This window comes from Archocentrus centrarchus, chromosome 12 (assembly GCF_007364275.1).
Source record: "Archocentrus centrarchus isolate MPI-CPG fArcCen1 chromosome 12, fArcCen1, whole genome shotgun sequence".
Classification (NCBI taxonomy): Eukaryota; Metazoa; Chordata; class Actinopteri; order Cichliformes; family Cichlidae; genus Archocentrus; species Archocentrus centrarchus.
This window is the reverse complement of record NC_044357.1, coordinates 24,558,636-24,579,808: the sequence shown is the minus strand read 5'-3', so window position 1 is coordinate 24,579,808 and position 21,173 is coordinate 24,558,636. Positions and strand designations below refer to the sequence as shown.

Below are 21,173 nucleotides of genomic sequence, written 5' to 3'. Positions count from 1 at the left end.
GTGCCCACGCCCCTTAAGATTACAATAGGCTCCTCGCCTTCCCTTCAGTTGGCCTGAGCCAACTGAAGGGTGATGACTAGTACATCACTTTCAAAACAAAATTAAAAATACTTTTTGGCTGATTATAAGATTGTGAGACTTGGTTAGATAGTCAGATTTTGCCATGTGATTCCTAACTCCAAGCCTACTCTCTGTAGCTTAAATATGCATAAATTGTCAGAATTTGTTTTATTTGAACATAATATATGTTTATTATGGGATACATTGTTCATGAATATGTAAAAATAATTTAGAGAAAAAGAATACAGTTCACACCCTTATTTTCTCACAGACACAAATCACCTTAGACAATGGAAACCAGGAATATTGTAGAGGAGCTGAGATCTGTCTACATTCATAAATAACACCAGCAGCTGTCTTCCTATGCCATGCAATTAATGTGTAGAAACAGTTGCATATATGATGACTAAAGGGGATAAAGGCTCCAACCTGGGCAAAAAAAAAAAAAATAGAGACATGATAACAGTGTTTTATACCTCATTAATCACCAAGATAAACCTCTTAAAGTGTTTTTATTAAAGGAGCAGAAATCTGGAAATGAACTTGAGGCTTTTTCCATCACACCGCTCCTTATTTTGGAGAAGGTACTCATTGCTCCAGGTTGTCGGCATTGTTTTGTGAGGCAGCATTTAGGATTGCCTGAAACAGCATAACTCTTTGGAGCAGCTCAGCACTGAAGGAGACGTCATTTGGCTTGCTTTCTGTCTGCTGCTGCAAATTCTTCTCCACAGCCTCATACATTTCATCAGTGTAATACTTTCCCCCATTCGCTGCCACCATCTCATCAATCTTCTTGATCAGCTTGGCCACCTGAGCTCTGTTCCATTTCTGTTTGTTGTTGAAGACGTGGTAACGGTTGCCACACTTGTTTATGACCTCCTGAAGTTTGGGGTGACCGCTTTGCACATACTCCTTTATGGTTTTATTTTTTAGCTCATCACCACGTGTGAACAGAATGATCATGTACTTGGACAGCTTGGGTCCAAAGAGTTTCTCCAGAGCTTCCACAGAGTTTTCTTCTTCTGAGGTGAACCTGCCAATCTGAAGGACTAAGAGGAATACATGAGGGCCAGGAGTGGACACATGAATACATTTTGCAACTTCTTTTTGTATGCTCGCTGCACTTTTAGATGTATCCAGAATGCCGGGTGTATCGATCACATGGATCCTTCTTCGAACTGGGATACGTTCCATCTCACATGTCTGTGTCACAGACTGTGGACTCGCCAGAGACTTGAAGTACTTTTTGCCCAGGATAGTGTTTCCAACTGCACTTTTCCCAACTCCAGTTTTTCCAATCATGACAATCCTCAGAGGAGGACCTGCAAACCAGAACATTTGTCAGAAAATTACATTTGAATTGTGCATTTTTAATTTTTCAAAAAGATCATGTATTGCATCATGCTGACTGCTGTTTCAGCGTTACCTTGTGGGATTGAGGAGAAGACACCCATCTCTCTCTCTCAGTCTACTAAAACTAGTAAAAACAGAGCTCAAGTTTGGTGATAAACAAGGCTACTGTTTTGACCCCTCCCCCCACAGGGGGTGGATCAACATCAGTATAACTGAGAGATTTCAAAGTTGTTCAGCAGACTCTGGGAAACTGGCACGCTGCTTGTTCTTTACTGCGTTACTAAAATGGAGTCTATGGGACCTCCACCACGTAAGTGACACTCCTTTCTTATTTGTTTAAGAAGATTATCTTGTTTAGGGGATAGGACGAGTCAGTCATGTTGTTGTTGTGTATATTTATAATTAATAAGTCTGGTTGGAGACTTTGCTCTGTTCATTTTACCTTTTTAATGCAGCGATTCTCAAAAATGTTGTGGCATACAACAAATCAGGAGTTAATAACAGTTCCCACAATTTGTACTACTTACTAATTTGTACTAATTATTAAAAATACAAAATGACCCAAGCTGAATTTTACAGGAATATAATAAGATCAGCTATTTTTCATCATGAATTATTTTCATTCAACTTTTAATCCATGTTTTTCCTCTAATCAGCCACCCGTCACTTCTAGTGTCTCTACACCCCACCAGCCAGCCACGCAGTTTGCAAAACACTTTTTATTGCAGAGCTTGTTGTTGAGTTACAGCAGATTTCAAACTTTCCTCTAGCATGTTGTATAATAATGGGTAGGCTAGTTTTGGCATAAGTGTCCACAATGGCGTTCTGTTGTGGATGCTGATATACACTCATGGTCAAGTGTGGGGATGAACACACAAAGTTATTATGTTTATCCAGCAGCTAAAACTTTTGGTTACATTTATGTTTAACATTGAATATAAGCTCCTCCATGAATCGCCACCTTATCGTGGTGGAGGGGTTTGTGTGTCCCAGTGATCCCAGGAGCTATGTTGCCCGGGGGCTTGCCCCCTGGTAGGGTCTCCCATGGCAAACTGGTCCTGGGTGAGGGTCCAGACAAAGAGCGGTTCAGAAGACCCCTATGTCTGCAACAATGAGGGAACAGTTTACGATGCCTGGGATAGGATTACCGGGGCCCCATCCTGGAGCCAGGCCTGGGGAGGGAGCTTGAGGGAGAGGATCTGGTGGTTTTATTTTGGTAATGTCTTGTTTCTTGTGCAGTGTGTTTAGTTTTATTTCCCCTTGTCTTATCAGTGTCATTGTGTTCAGCTGTGCTCCCTGCTGTTTCCACTTTCCCTCATTAGCCCTCCTGTATATATGTCTTGTGTTTTCTATGCCTGTTGCCGCGTCGTTGTTGTTGCCATGTTGAAGTGTTCTGGTGTTGCCTTGCTTTGTTTTGCCTTTAGCTCTTCGTCTAGCTCCCTCAAGGATCCTCTTGTATTTTGTTTTTTTTGTTTCACAATAAACATCTTTTAAGTTATGTTTGTTTCTGGAGTCCTGCATATGGGTCCATCTCCGCCTGTCACACCGCCCAACATGACACTGATGCAGCCTGAAAAATTTAAATGGGCCCGCCCTCCTGTAGGCCCATCACCCGCAGGAGGCGTCATAGGGGTCGGGTGCAGTGTGTGTCGGGCGGTGGCCAAGGGCGGAGGCCCTGGTGGACTGATCCCCTGCTATCAAGACTGGCTACTGGGACGTGGAATGTCACCTCTCTGGTGGGGAAGGAGCCTGAGCTTGTGCAGGAGGTTGAGAGATACCAGCTAGATATAGTTGGGCTCACCTCAATGCATGGCCTGGGCTCTGAAACCAGTCTCCTGGAGAGGGGCTGGACTCTGTTCCAGTCTGGAGTTGCCCTCGGTGAGAGGCGGCGAGCTGGGGTGGGTATTCTTGTATCCCCCCAGCTTGCTGCCTGCACGTCGGAGTTTTCACCAGTGGATGAGAGGGTTGTTTCCCTGCACCTTCAGGCCGGGGAAGGGGTCCTGATTGTTGTTTGCGGTTATGCACTGAATGACAGTTCAGAGTATCCACGTTTTTTGGAGTCGCTGGGCAGGGTACTGGAGAGTGCTCCATCCGGTGACTACATCGTCTTGCTGGGAGACTTCAAGGCTCACCTGGGCAATGACAGTGAGACCTGGAGGGGCGTGAATGACAGGAACGACCTGCTCAATCTGAACCTGAATGGTGTCTTGTTATTCGACTTCTGTGCAAACCACAGTTTGTCCATAACGAACACCATGTTCGAACATAAGGATGTCCATAAGTGCACATGGCACCAGGACACCCTGGGTCGCAGGTCGATGATCGATTTTGTAATCGTATCATCAGATCTGCGGCCGTATGTTCTGGACATTCGGGCGAAGAGAGGAGCTGAGCTGTCAACTGATCACCACCTGGTGGTGAGTTGGATCAGGTAGCAGGGGAAGATGCTGGACAGACCTGGTGTACCTAAACGTATTGTGAGGGTGCGCTGGGAACACCTAGCAGAAGCCCCAGTCCAGGAGATCTTCAACTCCCACCTCCGGCAGAACTTCGACAACATTCTGAGGGAGGCCGCAGACATTGAGTCCAAATGGACCATGTTCTGCACCTCCATTGTTGAGGCTGCTCCCCAGAGCAGAGCAGGTTGGTGCCTGTCGTGGTGGTAACCCTTGCACCAGACAGTGGTCACGGGAGGTGAAGGGAGCCATCAAGCTGAAGAAGGAGTCCTATCGGGCTTTGTTAACCTGTGGGACTCCGGAGGCAGCTGACAGGTAACGGCAGGCCAAGCAGAATGCAGCTCGGGAAGTGGCCAAAGTAAAAACTCGGGTGTGGGAGGAGTTCGGTGAGGCTATGGAAAAAGACTTTCAGATGGCATCAAAGCAATTCTGGCAAACCATCAGGTGACTGAGGAGGGGAAAGCAGTGCTCCACTCACACAGTTTATAGGGCGGGTGGGGTGCTGCTGACTTCAACTGAGGCTCTAGTCGGACGGTGGAAGGAATACTTCGAGGACCTTCTGAATCCCACTGACACGCCTTCTGCAGTGGAAGCAGAGTGTGGGGATGAGGTGGATGACTTACCCATCACCAGGGGTGAGGTCACTGAGGTGGTTAAACAACTCCTTGGTGGCAGGGCCCCTGGGATGGACGAGATTCGCCCTGAGTTCCTGAAGGCTCTGGATGTTGTAGGGCTGTCTTGTTGTCACGCCTCTGCAACATCGCGTGGAGATCTGGGGCAGTGCCATTGGATTGGCAGACCAGGGTGGTGGTCCCCATCTTTAAGAAGGGAGACCGGAGTGTGTGCTCCAACTTTCAGGAGATCACACTCCTCAGCCTCCCCGGTAAGGTCTATGCAAGGGTGCTGGAAATGTCTGAAGTCAGCCACAATTGTGTCGATACCAAAAAAACAGCATCGGCAGCCTAAATGACTTCAGACCAGTCGCCCTGACACCAGTCATCATGAAGTGTTTTGAGAAACTGGTGAGACGCCACATCAGGTCCTGCCTCCCAGCTACCTTCGACCCATTTCAGTTCGCATACAGAGCGAACAGATCAAGAGAAGATGCCATAGCAACAGCGCTCCATACCACCATCTCCCACCTGGAACTGCAGGGGCAATACGCCAGGCTGCTCTTTGTTGATTTTAGCTCTGCTTTCAGCACTATACTCCCAGATGGACTGACTGTTAAGCTAATGGATAGGGGTGGGACTCGATTTAAAAAATTAATCTAATTAGGAGCTTTGTAATTAATTAATCGAAATTAATCGCATTTTAATCACATTTCAATATTTGACATGAGAAATATTAATTTAAGTTTGGTTGATGAATAAATCAATATACATAAGCTTAAACTTCAAAATTTTGTTTATTTTCCCACCAGTCTACTACACAGACCAACGAAGGGTGGAAGTGCTCCTGTGATAAGCAAACTCCTGAAATTAAAGTTATGCATCATAACTGCATAGTTTTATTCAACATTAATGTCTCACTTAATATAGTTGGAAATTAATCATTCTCTCAGCTGTATTCCTTGATGTTGAAATGTGTTATGCTTGTTTTAACAGCTTATTTTGAATAAAGAATTAAAATTAAACCACAAAAAGGAGAAAAAGTTCGTTCTCCGTTTAACCAGCTGCTTTTACACAGCTGTGCTTCGCACTCACGGTTGCTAGGCGACATGAGCTAGGCAGAGATGAGGGCAGGTGACGCTGATATGAAGGCTAGCCGCTCACTTCCGGCCTTTGCGGTCTTCGTGGGCTGCGAGGTCTATGTGGGCCGGGTCCTTCGAACGATGCGGCCCCTGAATTTTTGACATCGTGCGTCGATATAATTTGTATGCCTGGAACTCGTGCACTGAGAAACGTTCCACGGTGCAAAGTGCGATTAAAATGCGTTAAAATTTTTAATTCGTTATTTTCCCCGTAATTAATTAATCGAAATTAACGCGTTAAAGTCCCACCCCTACTAATGGACATTGGTCTTCCATAGACCATCTGCAGTTGGCTAAGAAACTTCCTCTCAGACCGTGTACAGAAAGTTAGAATTGGCTCACATCTCTCCACAGCTCTCAGCATTAACACCAGATCTCCACAAGGCTGTGTGCTGAGCCCACTCCTCTACACACTGTACACCTATGACTGCGTCAACAGCCACTCAGACAACGTCACAATCAAGTTTGCTGATGACACCACCCTGATCGGATTGATCTCTGATGGCAATTAAATGGCATAAAGAGAAGAGGTTCAAAGGCTAGTGGAGTGAAGCTCAGGGAACAACTTGGTCATTAACACCTCCAAGACCAAAGAATTGATTGTAGACTTCAGAAGGAGGAAGTCCAAGCTGCAGTCAATTTGCATCGATGAACAATGTGTGGAGAGGGTGTCCAGCTTCAAGCTCCTGGGGGTGTATATGGATACAGATCTCCAATGGGGTACCAACACCTCAGCGATGTTGAAGAAGGCCCAGCAGCGTCTCTATTTCCTGAGGATCCTTAAGAGGCTGAATCTGGAAAAGAAACTGCTGACCGTCTTCTACCGCTGCTCCATGGAGAGCGTTCTGACGTACTGTATCTCTGTGTGGTTCTCCAGCTGTACCACAGCACACAAAAAGGCCATACAGAGGGTCATCAACACGGCCCAAAAGATCGTTGGACACTCTCTCCCCTCCTTGACGTACCTTTACAGCACTTGTTGTCTCAGAAGGGCCTACACCAGGGCTATTCAATTAGCGGCACCCCTTGACTGACCCAGCCTAACCCGCAAAAATGCATTTAAATCATATTTGTTGTGAGAGTTTTAAAAATTCCCACCCTTCCTCTTTTAATTGAATGCACTGCTCCCGGTATCCTAGCAATGCCAGCCCAGAATACGCTCTCCAAGTAGGACAACCACGAAAAGATGTCACTGACAGGTCAGAAATGTAAAATTCACAATGAAAATCGCCATTTTAACCCTTCCTGGACTGATAAATACGTGTTTATTTTACCTCAAAGACTGAACTCTAAGCCACTGTGCTTGATTTGCAATGAAAGCCTCTCAGTAATCCACGACGATAAAATCAAAGCCAGTGTGACATCTACAGTCAAAAGCGTGCCCCTATCAGACACCTCAAACATGCGCAGAGTGGAAATATTAGCAACAGATGTGTTTGAGGCTCTGCTGAGCAACCTGAAAAAAGTTCGCAGTGGACGATTCAACAGATCAGTGTGACACGGCACAGATGTGTGTGTGTGTGTATGTGCGCTTATATGATGCAGGACACCGGTGTTTTCGTGAGGAGCTGCTCTGCCTTCTACCCTTCAAAGGTCACACTACAGGCGAGCTGCTCTTGGATCAAATCTCGGCTTTCTTTCAGACAGCGGGTTAGATACGACTCGGGTCTGTATGCTTGTGACTGATGCAGTTGCTCCAAGGATGACAGCATTGCACTGTATTGTGCACCAGACTGTGCTGTGTGCGAAACTGAACGGACACTTCAAAAATGTAATGGACAATGTTATAGCGACTGTAAACTTCACACGCGCAACCTCAAGCCTCCAGCATCACTAATTTGGCCAGCTGCTGTCTGACATGTCCCCAGAATATCACAACTTACTTTTCCAGAACGACATTAGACGGCTGTCCAAAGGGAATTCGCTGGAGGGCTTCTGTGCGCTCAAGGAGGAGATTAAAGTTTTCCTTCATGACAGCAAGCAAAAAAAAGTAGAGGTGCACCTGAACCGCATAATGGACACAGATTTTACGGCAGACGTGTGTTTCCTTTCTGATTTGTTCAAACACTTAAATCAGTTAAACCTCAGACTACAGAGCAGAGAGAAAACCATCATTGATCTGATGGAACAGACGCATGCATTTCAAGCCAAACTGGAACTATTTGCTGCAGACTTGCGCTCAGGAAGAATGGTGCATTTTCCTACGCTACGCAAATGCATCACAGGTAGGGCACCTGTCACAGCAGCAGTGACTGATTTAGTTGCGAAACTAAAAGGCAACTTTGCCAGCTGACTGAATGGCCTTTCACTCCCTACAGAGGCGATGCCTTTTACCAAAGACCCATTTGCTGCTCTTGCTACAGACAAAAATCTGTCTGCCAGCACAAAGCAAGTGGTCCCTTCTATTAACGAGGGGCAATTCATTCTTTAACTTGTGGACGTGCAGTCATCCCTATCGCTGCCCGAACAGCTGCGCACAAAAGGACTGATCAAGTTTTGGAGCGACATAAATGTTCACCAGTTCCCAAACCCTAAGAAAATCACTGTTACTGTGCTTAGCATGTTTGGCTCCACGTATGTGTGTGAATCAATGAACGCAATCAAATCAAACCTGAGATGCTCCATGACTGATTCCACCCTGCACTATTGGTCATGAGCTTTGGGTAGTAACCGAAAGAATAAGATCAGGAATACAAGCGGCAGAAATGAGTTTCCTTCGAAGGGTGGCTGACCTCTCCCTTAGAGATAAGGTGAGGAATGTGGCCATTCGGGAGGGGCTCAGAGTAGAGCCGCTGCTCCTCCACATCGAAAGGAGCCAGTTGAGGTGGCTCGGGCATCTGATTAGGATGCCTCCTGGTCACCTCTTGGGTGGGGTGTTCCGGGCATGTTCCACTGGGAGGAGGCCCCGTGGTAGACCCAGGACACGCTGGAGAGATTATATCTCTTAGCTGGCCTGGGAATGCCTTGGAGTCCCTCCGGATGAGCTGGAGAAGGTGGCTGGGGAGAGGGAAGCCTGGGCTTCTCTGCTTAGGCTCCTGCCCCCGCGACCCAGCCCCGGATAAGCAGAAGAGAATGGATGGATGGGCATTGAATATTAATTCAGTTCAATTCAATTTTATTTATATAGCGCCAAATCACAACAAACAGTCGCCTCAAGGTGCTTTGTATTGTGGGTAAAGACCCTACAATAATACAGAGAAAACCCAACAGTCAAAACGACCCCCTATGAGCAGCACTTGGTGACAGTGGGAAGGAAAAACTCCCTTTTAACAGGAAGAAACCTCCAGCAGAACCAGGCTCAGGGAGGGGCAGTCATCTCAGTAGGTGGAGCAGGTCACCTACTGATCGGAAGGTCAGCGGTTCGATTCCTGGCTACTCCAGGCTACATGCCAATGTATCCTTGGGCAAGATACTTAACCCCAAGTTGCTCTCCGACCATCCTGTCGGAGTATGAATGTGTGTGAATGCTAGTTAATTAAAAGCACTTAGCTTAGTATAAACATGGAAGTGCTTGTATGAATGTGAGTGCATGGGTAAATGTAAACATGTTGTGTAAGCGCGTTGAGTGCTCTGACTGAGTAGAAAAGCGCTATATAAGAGCTAGTCCATTTACCATCTGCCGTGACCGGTTGGGCTGACGGGAGAGAAAGACATGCTGTGGAAGAGAGCCAGTGATTAATGACAATTAATGATTAAATGCAGAGTGGAGTATAAACAAAGTAAATAAGGTGATTTAGATAAAAGAATAAAAATATTATGTCTTACAAAATCTGTTATCTCAGCAAAGGGTACAGAGACCCTGGGACCATGACACTCTGACCTAAATAACCGTAGAAGTTGCTACATTTACTGTGAAAACTATTTACCCCCTCTACTTACATTGTTTCATTGTCATACAAAGTCAAATTAAGAGGGATTATAAAATGTATTTAACATCAATTTAGATACTGATTGACAGATTTGGGCTGCAGCTGCACCATTCCATCATGGTGAAGACAAAGCTGAGCATAAAAGTGAAGGAGGAATGTCTTAAAGACATAAAGGCCTGGATTACCTCTAAATTCAGATAAAACTGAAGTTCTTGTACTCAGACTCCTGTAGTCACACTCCTAGTGAATATTTTTTCCAAAAAGCAACAAATTTACTGACTTTTTCCAGTGACTTTGGCAACTTTTGGAGAGTTTTTGACATAGTGCGGAAAGCTGAAATCCTTCGCCATTACTGTGTTTTTGTGTACATAGAGCCCCCATACCATATCCCTTCCCACGTTTTGGCACGGCTTGGCCATCATTTTGGCACCAATGGCCCTCCCTTTAGTGACTTATAGCCGACAGTGAGTTTTCTTACACGAAAGTTGGCGACAGTGCTAAATAATATCAGCTGATACCTAAAAAAAGGACTGAGAACTGATTGTGATGTTTGTCTGTAAAATAATGAAGGGCTTTCTGTACTAAAGGAAAACAAAGCAGAAACTTGGCAGCATTTTAACTGATTCTCACTCTGACGAAAACAACACTGAATGAAAATAGTGAACCACACCCAGATAACTGCCGTCTCATTCTTTTGTATAAGTTCAAGTATGCCTGAGGTGCAGTGTAGAGTGCCAAGAGGTCTAAGTCTAACTGTTGTTCTTTTTAAATTATATTTTCTTTCTTCTCTTCCTGCTTCTTCTGCTTTGCATGCTAACAAATCTCTTGTGAGTACATTACCGCTGAAACCAATGGATCAGTGCTTCAGATAAGAGAAATACTGAATGACAGACTGGACTAGTAGACTCTGTGACTGTAATTATAGTCCCAACTGTTCCCTGAGAGGGTAATTATACACTCTTCACAACTCGCACATTTCATTATATATATATATATATATATTAGGGATGGGACTCGATTAAAAAATTTTATCTAATTAATTAGGAGCTTTGTAATTAATTAATCAAAATTAATCGCATTTTAATCACATTTTAATATTTAACATGAGAAATATTAATTTAAGTTTGGTTGATGAATGAATCAATATACATAAGCTTAAACTTCAAAATTTTATTTTCCCACCAGTCTACTACACAGACCAACGAAGGGTGGAAGTGCTCCTGTGATAAGCAAACTCCTGAAATTAAAGTTAAGCATCATAACTGGATAGTTTTATTCAACATTAATGTCTCACTTAATATAGTTGGAAATTAATCATTAGCTCAGCTGTATTCCTTGATGTTGTCATGATTGTTTTAACAGCTTATTTTGAATAAAGACTTAAAATTAAACCACAAAAAGGAGAAAAAATTCGTTCTCCGTTTAACAGCTGCTTTTACACAGCTGTGCTTCGCACTCACGGTTGCTAGGCGACATGAGCTACGCAGAGGTGAGGGTAGGTGATGCTGATATGAAGGCTAGACGCTCACTTCCAATCTTTGTGGTCTTCGTGGGCTGTGAAGGCCGTGGCTGAAGCATTCGGCCTACGTGGGCTGGGTCCTTCGAAGGATGCGGCCCCTGAATTTGGACATTGTGCGTCGATATAATCTGTATGCCTGGAACTCATGCACCGAGAAACGTTCCACGGTGCAAAGTGCGATTAAAATGCGTTAAAATTTTTAATTCATTAATTTCCCCGTAATTAATTAATCAAAATTAACGCATTAAAGTCCCACCCCTAATTATTTATATATATATATATATATATATATATATATATATATATATATATATATATATATATATATATATAAATAAATAATGCTCTCAGCTTGAATCTGTTCTGTAGGACACAAACTGTGAAAGGGAATTTAAACACAGCTCTGTTCTTTGTGTCCTCCATAGTAGAGGGTGACTGTGCCTCTACCTAAACACCAACATGAGGATACTCAGGGGTTACAGTGGGATTCAGAAGGTGGAGGAACCCTAAGATCAGCTGTTGTGGCTCTGCATGGGGAGAAGAATCACAGCTTTCTATTGTAGCTGCAGTAAATGATGTTGGTGTGCAGGCTGTGATCAGCTGACCTGCTGCTGCTGCTCTGAGGTTTACTGCTCTGTGTGGATGAACTGAATTCACAAATATGTAACCCGCAACTTACGGACTTGGTCCGGCCCGCTGTAACCCCTGATTATAGCGCTATAATCGATACATTAATTATATGGGTTTGCATATTTAATCCCTTTGTACGAGATAAGCCCCGATGATGGAGGATACGCCAGTACGACTGTCTCTTATATGTTAATATTCCTCCGTTTAGGCTCAGATCGTTTGATGTTTGACGGAAATGCAAACTTTTCTTTGACATGTTAAAAAGTAAGGAGTATGTTTTGAAAATGTAAGAAGTAGAAAGTACAGATACTTGTGTAAAAATGTAGGGAGTAAAAGTAAAAAGTAGTCAGAAAAATAAATACTCAAGGTAAAGTACAGATACCTGAAAAATCTACTTAAGTACAGTAACGAAGTATTTGTACTTAAGTAGGGAGGGGGGGGGGGTCATCTGCTGAGACCAGTTGGGCTGAGGGGAGCTTATTGGAGTCAATTCACCAATAATAATCAACACTGGAAAAAAGTTGGATGTGCCCTCATAATTTTTTAATTATAAAGATAAACAAGTTTCACATAAAATTTTATACAAATATTACCCTGCTGTTATATGCAAAAATTTAAAAAAGACATTAATACAAATTCTTTTTGCATCTCACACAGTTGTTCATCTATTTTGGGACCTCAGCTGACTTTTCATCGATCTTACCGGTCTTACAGAGACCAAGCCTTGATTGGAGACCATAATTCTTTTCTTACTGACATTAAAAGAAAAAAAGATGAAATGGTTTGGTCATGTAGCGAGAGCCAAAGGAACATTACCAAGTAAGATCCACCAAGGTAAAGCTGAGGGGACACGCAAAGAGTCCCTTTACCATTTAGTCACAGGCTGCATTATAAAGTGCTCCTGGTGGTTTTATCAAACTAGTAAAGGACTCTTTTACATTTTTGTTCCCCTGTTTAAGACAGATACTAAAATGAGCTGTTACTTAGTAACAAACTGTCTGGAAATCAAAAGTCAGGAATACTGTAAGTTTTTCACTTTTTAACTGTTTAACAGGAAATATGTGGAAACTTGACAGTACTAAGCTACAGTTTCCAGATTCTGCACTGAATAACAATTCTGATTTTTGTCTATTTCTTTCTACAGCACATCTGGAAATGTCAACCATCGTTCTGTTGGGAAAGAAAGTTACGTTGAAGAACATCATTGGAAACACAATCCTCAATACTAAAGATGCCTTTATCACAATGTCAGATGACTTTGAATGGAAAGCAAATGAACAGTGCAGAATAATCAAAACCGCCAATTTCTTTGATGAAAAATGCCTGACCCCAGACCAGCAGATTATCGACTTAATGGCGTTTTCAGATCCTGGCCCCAAAATATTTATATTAGCCATAGATTCAGAAAACACCCAAGAGAAAAAGATCATTTCTCAAATCAGACAACTTCAGAATATCTTTGGAGAAGAAATCACAAAAAATTTAGCTGTAACACTGCCAGACATTGAAAGCTTCCTATCACTCACACATCTCAAAGAAGAGTATGGCATCCAACTGACAATTCCAAATAAAGATCTGGCAACTGAATGTGAAAAGTGGTGCTCAGGACTTCAGCCATTCCAATATGACTATGAAAACTACATTAAAAAGGCTCTGAACAGAAGAAAGACAACCTTGGAGAAAAGAAGGTAGGAAGTTCATTTCTACACAAGTTTTAACTAAACATCTATTAAGATTAATTCAATTCAATTCAATTTTATTTATATAGCGCCAAATCACAACAAACTGTCGCCTCAAGGCGCTTTGTATTGTGGGTAAAGACCCTACAATAATACAGAAAAAACCCAACAGTCAAAACGACCCCCTATGAGCAGCACTTGGTGACAGTGGAAAGGAAAAACTCCCTTTTAACAGGAAGAAACCTCCATCAGAACCAGGCTCAGGGAGGGGGGGTCATCTGCCGCGACCGGTTGGGCTGAGGGGAGAGAAAAGACATGCTGTGGAAGAGAGCCAGAGATTAATATCAATTAATGATTAAATGCAGAGTGAAGTATAAACAAAGTAAATAAGGTGAATGAGAAGAAACAGTGCATTATGTGAACCCCCCAGCAGACTAGGCCTATAGCAGCATAACTAAGGGAGGGTTCAGGGTCACCTGATCCAGCCCTAACTATAAGCTTTATCATAAAGGAAAGTTTTAAGCCTAATCTTAAAAATAGAGAGGGTGTCTGTCTCCCGAATCCAAGCTGGAAGCTGGTTCCACAGAAGAGGCGCCTGAAAGCTGAAGGCTCTGCCTCCCATTCTACTCTTAAGTATCCTAGGAACCACAAGTAAGCCAGCAGTCTGAGAGAGAAGTGCTCTGTTGGGGTGATATGGGACTATGAGGTCTTTGAGATAAGATGGTGCCTGATTATTCAAGACCTTGTATGTGAGGAGAAGAATTTTAAATTCTATTCTAGATTTAACAGGGAGCCAATGAAGAGAAGCCAATATGGGAGAAATCTGCTCTCTCTTTCTAGTCCCTGTCAGTACTCTAGCTGCAGCATTTTGGATCAGCTGAAGGCTTTTCAGGGAGCTTTTAGGACAGCCTGATAATAATGAATTACAATAGTCCACCCTAGAAGTAATAAATGCATGAATTAGCTTTTTAGCATCACTCTGAGAAAGGATGTTTCGTATTTTAGAAATATTGCGCAAATGCAAAAAAGCGGTCCTACATATTTGTTTAATATGTGCATTGAAGGACATATCCTGGTCAAAAATGACTCCAAGATTTCTCACAGTGTTACTGGAGGCCAAAGTAATGCCATCCAGAGTAAGTATCTGGTTAGACACCATGTTTCTAAGATTTGTGGGGCCGAGAACAAGAATTTCAGTTTTATCTGAATTTAGAAGCAGGAAATTAGAGGTCATCCAGGCCTTAATATCTTTAAGACATTCCTGCAGTTTAACTAATTGATGTGTGTCATCTGGCTTCATTGATAGGTAAAGCTGAGTATCATCTGCATAACAATGAAAATTGACGCAGTGCTTTCTAATAATACTGCCTAAGGGAAGCATGTATAATGTAAATAAAATTGGTCCTAGCACAGAACCCTGTGGAACTCCATAATTAACCTTAGTGTGTGAAGAAGACTCCCCATTTACATGAACAAATTGGAGTCTATGAGATAAATATGATTCAAACCACTGCAGTGCAGTACCTTTAATACCTATAGCAAGCTCTAATCTCTGTAATAAAATGTTATGGTCAACAGTATCAAAGCTGCACTGAGGTCCAACAGGACAAGAACAGAGATGAGTCCACTGTCAGAGGCTCTAAGAAGATCATTTGTAACCTTCACTAATGCTGTTTCTGTACTGTGATGAATTCTGAAACCTGACTGAAACTCTTCAAATAAACCGTTCCTCTGCAGATGATCAGTTAGCTGTTTTACAACTACTCTTTCAAGAGTCTTTGAGAGAAAAGGAAGGTTGGAGATTGGCCTATAATTAGCTAAGACAGCTGGGTCAGTGATGGCTTTTTAAGTAGAGGTTTAATTACAGCCACCTTGAAGGTCTGTGCCCAACTAATAAAGACTGATTGATCATTTTTAAGATAGAAGCATCAATAATTGGAAAGACTTCTTTGAACAGTCTAGTAGGAATGGGATCTAATAAACATGTTGCTGGTTTGGAGGAAGTAACTATTGAAGTTAACTCTGAAAGATCAACTGGAGCAAAAGAGTCTAAACAAATACCAGCAGTGCTGAAAGCAGCCGAACATGAAGAATAATCTTTGAGATGGTTATGAATAATTTTTTCTCTAATGTCTAAAATTTTATTTGTAAAGAAATCCATGAAGTCACTACTAGTTAACGTGAAAGGAATACTCGGCTCTACAGAGCTCTGACTCTTTGTCAGCCTGGCTACAGTGCTGAAAACAAACCTGGGGTTGTTCTTATTTTCTTCAAATAATGATGAGTAGTAAGATGTCCTAGCTTTACGGAGGGCTTTTTTATAGAGCAACAAACTCTTTTTCCAGGCTAAATGAGCATCTTCTAATTTAGTGAGACGCCATTCCCTCTCCAGCTTTCGGGTTATCTGCTTTAAGCTGTGCGTTTGTGAATTATACCACGGAGTCAGGCACTTCTGATTTGAGGCTTTCCTTTTCAGAGGAGCCACAGTATCCAAAGTTATACACAGTGAGGATGTAAAACTATTGACGAGATAATCGACCTCACTGGGAGCAGAGTTTAGGTAGCTGCTCTGTACTGTGTTGGCACTGAAGAGCATAATAATGAAGGAATTAGATCCTTAAACTTAGTTACAGCACTTTCAGAAAGACTTCTACTGTAATAAAACTTATTCCCCACTGCTGTGTAATCCATTAAAGTAAATGTAAATGTTACTAAGAAATGATCAGACAGGAGGGGGCTTTCAGGGAATACTGTTAAGTCTTCAGTTTCTATGCCATATGTTAGGACAAGATCCAGAGTATGATTAAAGTGGTGGGTGGGCTCCTTTACATTTTGAGAGAAGCCAATTGAATCTAACAATAGAGTAAATGCAGTGTTGAGGCTGTCATTCTCAGCATCTACATGGATGTTAAAATCACCCACTATAATGATTTTATCTGAACTGAATCAGATAAAAAGTCTGAGAAATCAGACACAAACTCTGAGTAAGGACCAGGTGGACGATAGATAATAACAAATAAAACAGGTTTTTGATTTTCCCAATTAGAATGGACAAGACTAAAGGCCCTTTCACACCGGATGCGTTGCGTAAAAACGACATGAAATTCCGAATCTTTCGGATGCGAACCTGTCGTGTAACCTATATACACACCGGATGCACTGCGTTTTTGCGACTAAATCCTCCCTATATAACGCACGGTGGAAAAAAAATGCAGTCGACATCAAGTGATGATGTAATGGTCCTGATGTTTCTAAACAAGAGAAGGAAGAAACAGAGATTATGGGTTCATCCAACTCATAAGAAAGCAGCAGCAGGGAGAGTTTCATGGTTTGATCACGGAGCTGAAGCTGCATCACGGATGCTTTCACTCAAATTTCTGGATGTCAGTGGGACAGTTTGAGCTCTTGTTGGCAGAGTTGGGATCACATGTGAGGAGGCAGAGGATAATATCAGAGAGCCGACTGACCCGGAGCAGCGTGTAGCTGTGTGTCTGAGGTAAAATATTATGATTTTATTGTTCCCACATCACTGTATATTCAGTACATCGGTTCGTGTTTTGAGCTATGACCTCGCATGCTGCTAAATGCAGCACTCTGATTGGTCAGTCCTGTTTGTTCGCTTGCGAAAGTCAGAAAAATCGAACTTGATCCGAAAAAATAAATGCCGCAAATTCGTCCTGTGAAATGACGCGGTCGGTGTGAACGGCTGCATTAAGAACAGGAGAGTCCGAAAAATATTTTTAACGCACGAAACATTCGCACAGAATTTACGCGTCCGGTGTGAAAGGGCCTTAAGAGTCAGGCTTTCAAAAGAATGAAAACTTTGTCTGGGTCTTTGATTAATTAATAAGCTGGAATTGAAGATTGCAGCTAATCCTCCTCCTCGACCTGTGCTTCAAGCATTCTGACAGTTACTGTGACTCGGGGGTGTTGATTCATTTAAACTAACATATTCATCCTGCTGTAACCAGGTTTCTGTAAGGCAGAATAAATCAATACGTTGATCAATTATTAAATCATTTACTAATAGGGACTTGGAAGAGAGAGACCTAATGTTTAACAATCCACATTTAATTGTTTTATTCTTTGGTGCAGTTGATGAAGCTGTATTATTTATTGTTTTTGAATTTTTATGCTTAAATAGCTTTTTGCTGATTTTAGCTTTGTTTTTTGGTGGTCTGGGAGCAGGCACCGACTCTATGGGGATGGGGTTTTGGGGGATGGCAAGAGGAGAGAAGCTGCAGAGAGGCGTGTAAGACTGCAACTCTGCTTCCTGGTCTCAACCCTGGGTAGTCAGGTTTTAGGAGGGTTAATAAATTTGGCCAGATTTCTAGAAATGAGAGCTGCTCCATCCAAAGTGGGATGGATGCCGTCTCTCCTAACTAGACCAGGTTTTCCCCAGAAACTCTGCCAATTATCTATGAAGCCCACGTCGTTTTTTGGACACCACTCAGACAGCCAGCGATTCAAGGAGAACATGCGGCTAAACATGTCGCTCCTGGTCTGATTGGGGAGGGGCCCAGAGAAAACTACAGAGTCCGACATTGTTTTTGCAAAGTTACACACCGAGTCAATATTAATTTTAGTGACCTCCGATTGGCGTAACCGGGTGTCATTACTGCCGACGTGAATAACAATCTTACCAAATCTACGATTAGCCTTAGCCAGCAGTTTCAAATTTCCATGAATGTCGCCTGCTCTGGCCCCTGGAAGACATTTGACTATGGTCGCCGGTGTCTCTCGCTTCACTGTAAGGGTTATACTGGTTAGGTGGTGTATACAGTCAGGCCTAAGTCTTCGGTAAGAAAGACTGCAGCAACCCAGGAGTGCAATGGAACAGTCTTTAATAACGTCTCACAAGTGAATCACAGGGAAGGCACCGCATTGGTAACAGGTAGGTGACTGGTTAAATAAAGATGTGTGTGGTTTCTGAAAAAGCATGAACAACAATTCACTAATTAACAGTATAAACAAGCAGGATAATAACAATCACCTCAATTTCCGCTGAGTGTAACACATGCACTATTATATAACATCCACAAGAGGTCGCCATAGACCACAAATAGACATACAGAAACTCAAACTTATCAGGATGTTAATAACAACAAAGTGAGACAAATAAAATACGGTTCTGATATAAACAGTCTCGCGGTACAGTTTAACATAACTGGGTGCCGTCAGTATCGAACAGTCCGGCTGCAGTAGCAACATACAGGCTAACCGGATGTAGCTTAACCTGCTACCGAGCTACGACGGACATTCGGGTAATGAAATATATGTGCAAGATACACACCCAGTTGTCCAGCTGTCATATTGCATTACCCGACAAACAATGACACTTACGGCTTCATGAACGCACACCCAGTCCTCCGAAACTGTCCTTTTACTGTGATGCTCGTTCACCGCTTTATTAGGTACGCCGATCTGCCGTGCAGGGTGTAAACAGTGAGCACCGTGATCTCGCAGTTGCGATGTTCACTCTCGCGCTAACCTCCGAAGCAGGGAGATTTGGCACATTCACGTTTCTCAAAACAGAGTCGCCAATAACCAGAGTTTGTTCCTCGGCGGGTGTGTCGCCGAGTGGAGAAAAACGGTTAGAGACGTGAACAGGTTGGTGGTGTACCCGGGGCTTCTGCTTAGGACTACGCTTCCTCCTCACCGTCACCCAGCCAGCCTGTTTTCCCTGCTGCTCGGGATCTGCTGGGGGGGAGCTAACGGCGGCTAAGCTACCATGGTCCGCACCCGCTACAGGGGCCTGGCTAGATACAGGATTTTCCAGGGTGCGGAGCCGAGTCTCCAGTTCAGAAAGCCTGGCCTCCAGAGCTACAAACAGACTACATTTGTTACAAGTACCGTTACTGCTAAAGGAGGCTGAGGAGTAACTAAACATGTGACACCCAGAGCAGGAAAGTGCAGGAGAGACAGGAGAAGAAGCCATGCTGGTAGTGAGTCGGCTAAGGGCTAAGCTACTAGCTGAGCTAAGCTAGCGAATTTCTAAAAACAAATAAAGTGAATAATGCGAATACAGGTGATTCAGCAAAGAGTATGCTATTTAAAGTAGGTGAAGATTACACTAAAATATGTTATTATCCAGATAAATCGAGTTATACAGATATAACAGCTAACAGACAGCAAAACACTGTGCTCCGAAACAGGAAAAGGAAGTGATACAATACCGCAGTGAGAGCCAACACCAAGTGACAGCGCTTACCACTTAGAAAAGGTTGTCTAATCTTGCCCTATAGCCTTTTACTTGGACCAGTCTGAAAAATGTCATTTAATTTTTCCTTCTCTTATTGAAGGGATCCTCAACTCCAGACCTTGAAGGCCGGTGTCCTGCAGCTTTTAGATGTGTCCCTGATCCAACACACCTGAATCAAATGGCTGAATTACCTCCTCAGTATGCAGTTAAGTTCTCCAGAGTCCTGCTAATGACTCCTATATTTGACTCAGGTGTGTTGAAGCAGAGACACATCTAAAACCTGCAGGACACCAGCTCTCGAGGCCTGGAGTTGAGGCTCCCTGTCTTAGTGCCTTTCCTTCACAGCACTAAGTGTCTTAGTGCTGTGAAGGAAAATCACCATGGTATAATGTGATGTCATTTCATGTAAGTAAAACAAATTAATCTTGAAATGCATTAAAACAATGTTTTAGATTTCCACTAGGGATGGCACGATACCATCCATCCATCCATTCTCTTCCGCTTATCCGGGGCTGGGTCGCGGGGGCAGGAGCCTAAGCAAAGAAGCCCAGGCTTCCCTCTCCCCAGCCACCTCCTCCAGCTCATCTGGAGGGACCCCAAGGCATTCCCAGGCCAGCCGAGAGATATAATCCCTCCAGCGTGTCCTGGGTCTACCACGGGGCCTCTTCCCGGTGGGACATGCCCGGAACACCTCACCTAGGAGGCGGCCAGGAGGCATCCTAATCAGATGCCCGAGCCACCTCAACTGGCTCCTTTCGATGTGGAGGAGCAGCGGCTCTACTCTGAGCCCCTCCCGGATGGCCGCACTCCTCACCTTATCTCTAAGGGAGAGGCCAGCCACCCTTCGAAGGAAACTCATATCTGCCGCTTGTATTCACGATCTTATTCTTTCGGTCACTACCCAAAGTTCGTGGCCATAGGTGAGGGTAGGAACGTAGATCGACCAGTAAATCGAGAGCTTCGCTTTTACACTAAGCTCTCTCTTCACCACGACAGACTGGTGCAGCGTCCACATCACTGCAGAGGCAGCCCCGATCCGTCTGTCGATCTCCCGCTCCCTTCTCCCATCACTCGTGAACAAGACCCCGAGATACTTGAACTCCTCCACATGGGGTAAGAACTCGTTCCTGAGCCGGAGAGAGCACTCCACCCTTTTCCGGCTGAGGACCATGGCCTCAGACTTAGAGGTGCTGATTCTCATACCGTCCGCTTCACACTCGGCTGCGAACCGTTCCACTGTGAGCTGGAGGCCCCCCCCTGATGAAGCCAACAGAACCGCATCATCCGCAAAAAGCAGAGATGAGACTCTGAGGCCACCGAGGAAGAAGCCTTCTGCCACCTGGCTACGCCTAGAAATTCTGTCCATAAAAATTATGAACAGAATCGGTGACAAAGGGCAGCCCTGACGGAGTCCAACACCCACAGGAAACGAATCCGACTTATTACCGGCTATACGGACCAAGCTCTCACTGTGGTTGTACAAAGACTGAATGGCCCGCAACAACGGGCCAGACACCCCATACTCCCGCAGGACCTCCCAAAGGACACCCCGAGGGACGCGGTCGAATGCCTTCTCTAAGTCCACAAAGCACATGTAGACTGGTTGGGCAAACTCCCATGCACACTCGAATATCCTTGAGAGGATAAAGAGC

The 21,173-nt window shown here is 43.8% G+C and overlaps 1 protein-coding gene across 1 annotated transcript; it reads right to left on the bottom strand.

Moving 5' to 3' along the window:
• Positions 1 to 648: 648 nt before the first annotated feature.
• On the bottom strand, positions 649 to 1,514 carry LOC115789776 (GTPase IMAP family member 7-like). Its single transcript, XM_030743286.1, has 2 exons — positions 1,487 to 1,514; positions 649 to 1,382 (listed from the first exon to the last, which is right to left on the bottom strand). Exons 1-2 carry the CDS (start codon positions 1,512 to 1,514, stop codon positions 649 to 651), a joined length of 762 nt encoding a protein of 253 aa, XP_030599146.1.
• Between the last annotated feature and the right edge of the window lie 19,659 nt (positions 1,515 to 21,173).

Bases quoted from the DNA above. Each gene is read 5' to 3' on its own strand.
- LOC115789776 (XM_030743286.1), bottom strand. From the start codon at position 1,514: ATGGGTGTCTTCTCCTCAATCCCACAAG. The intron at 1,383-1,486 runs GTAACGCTGAAA...TCTGGTTTGCAG, and splicing joins CTTCTCCTCAATCCCACAAG to GTCCTCCTCTGAGGATTGTC.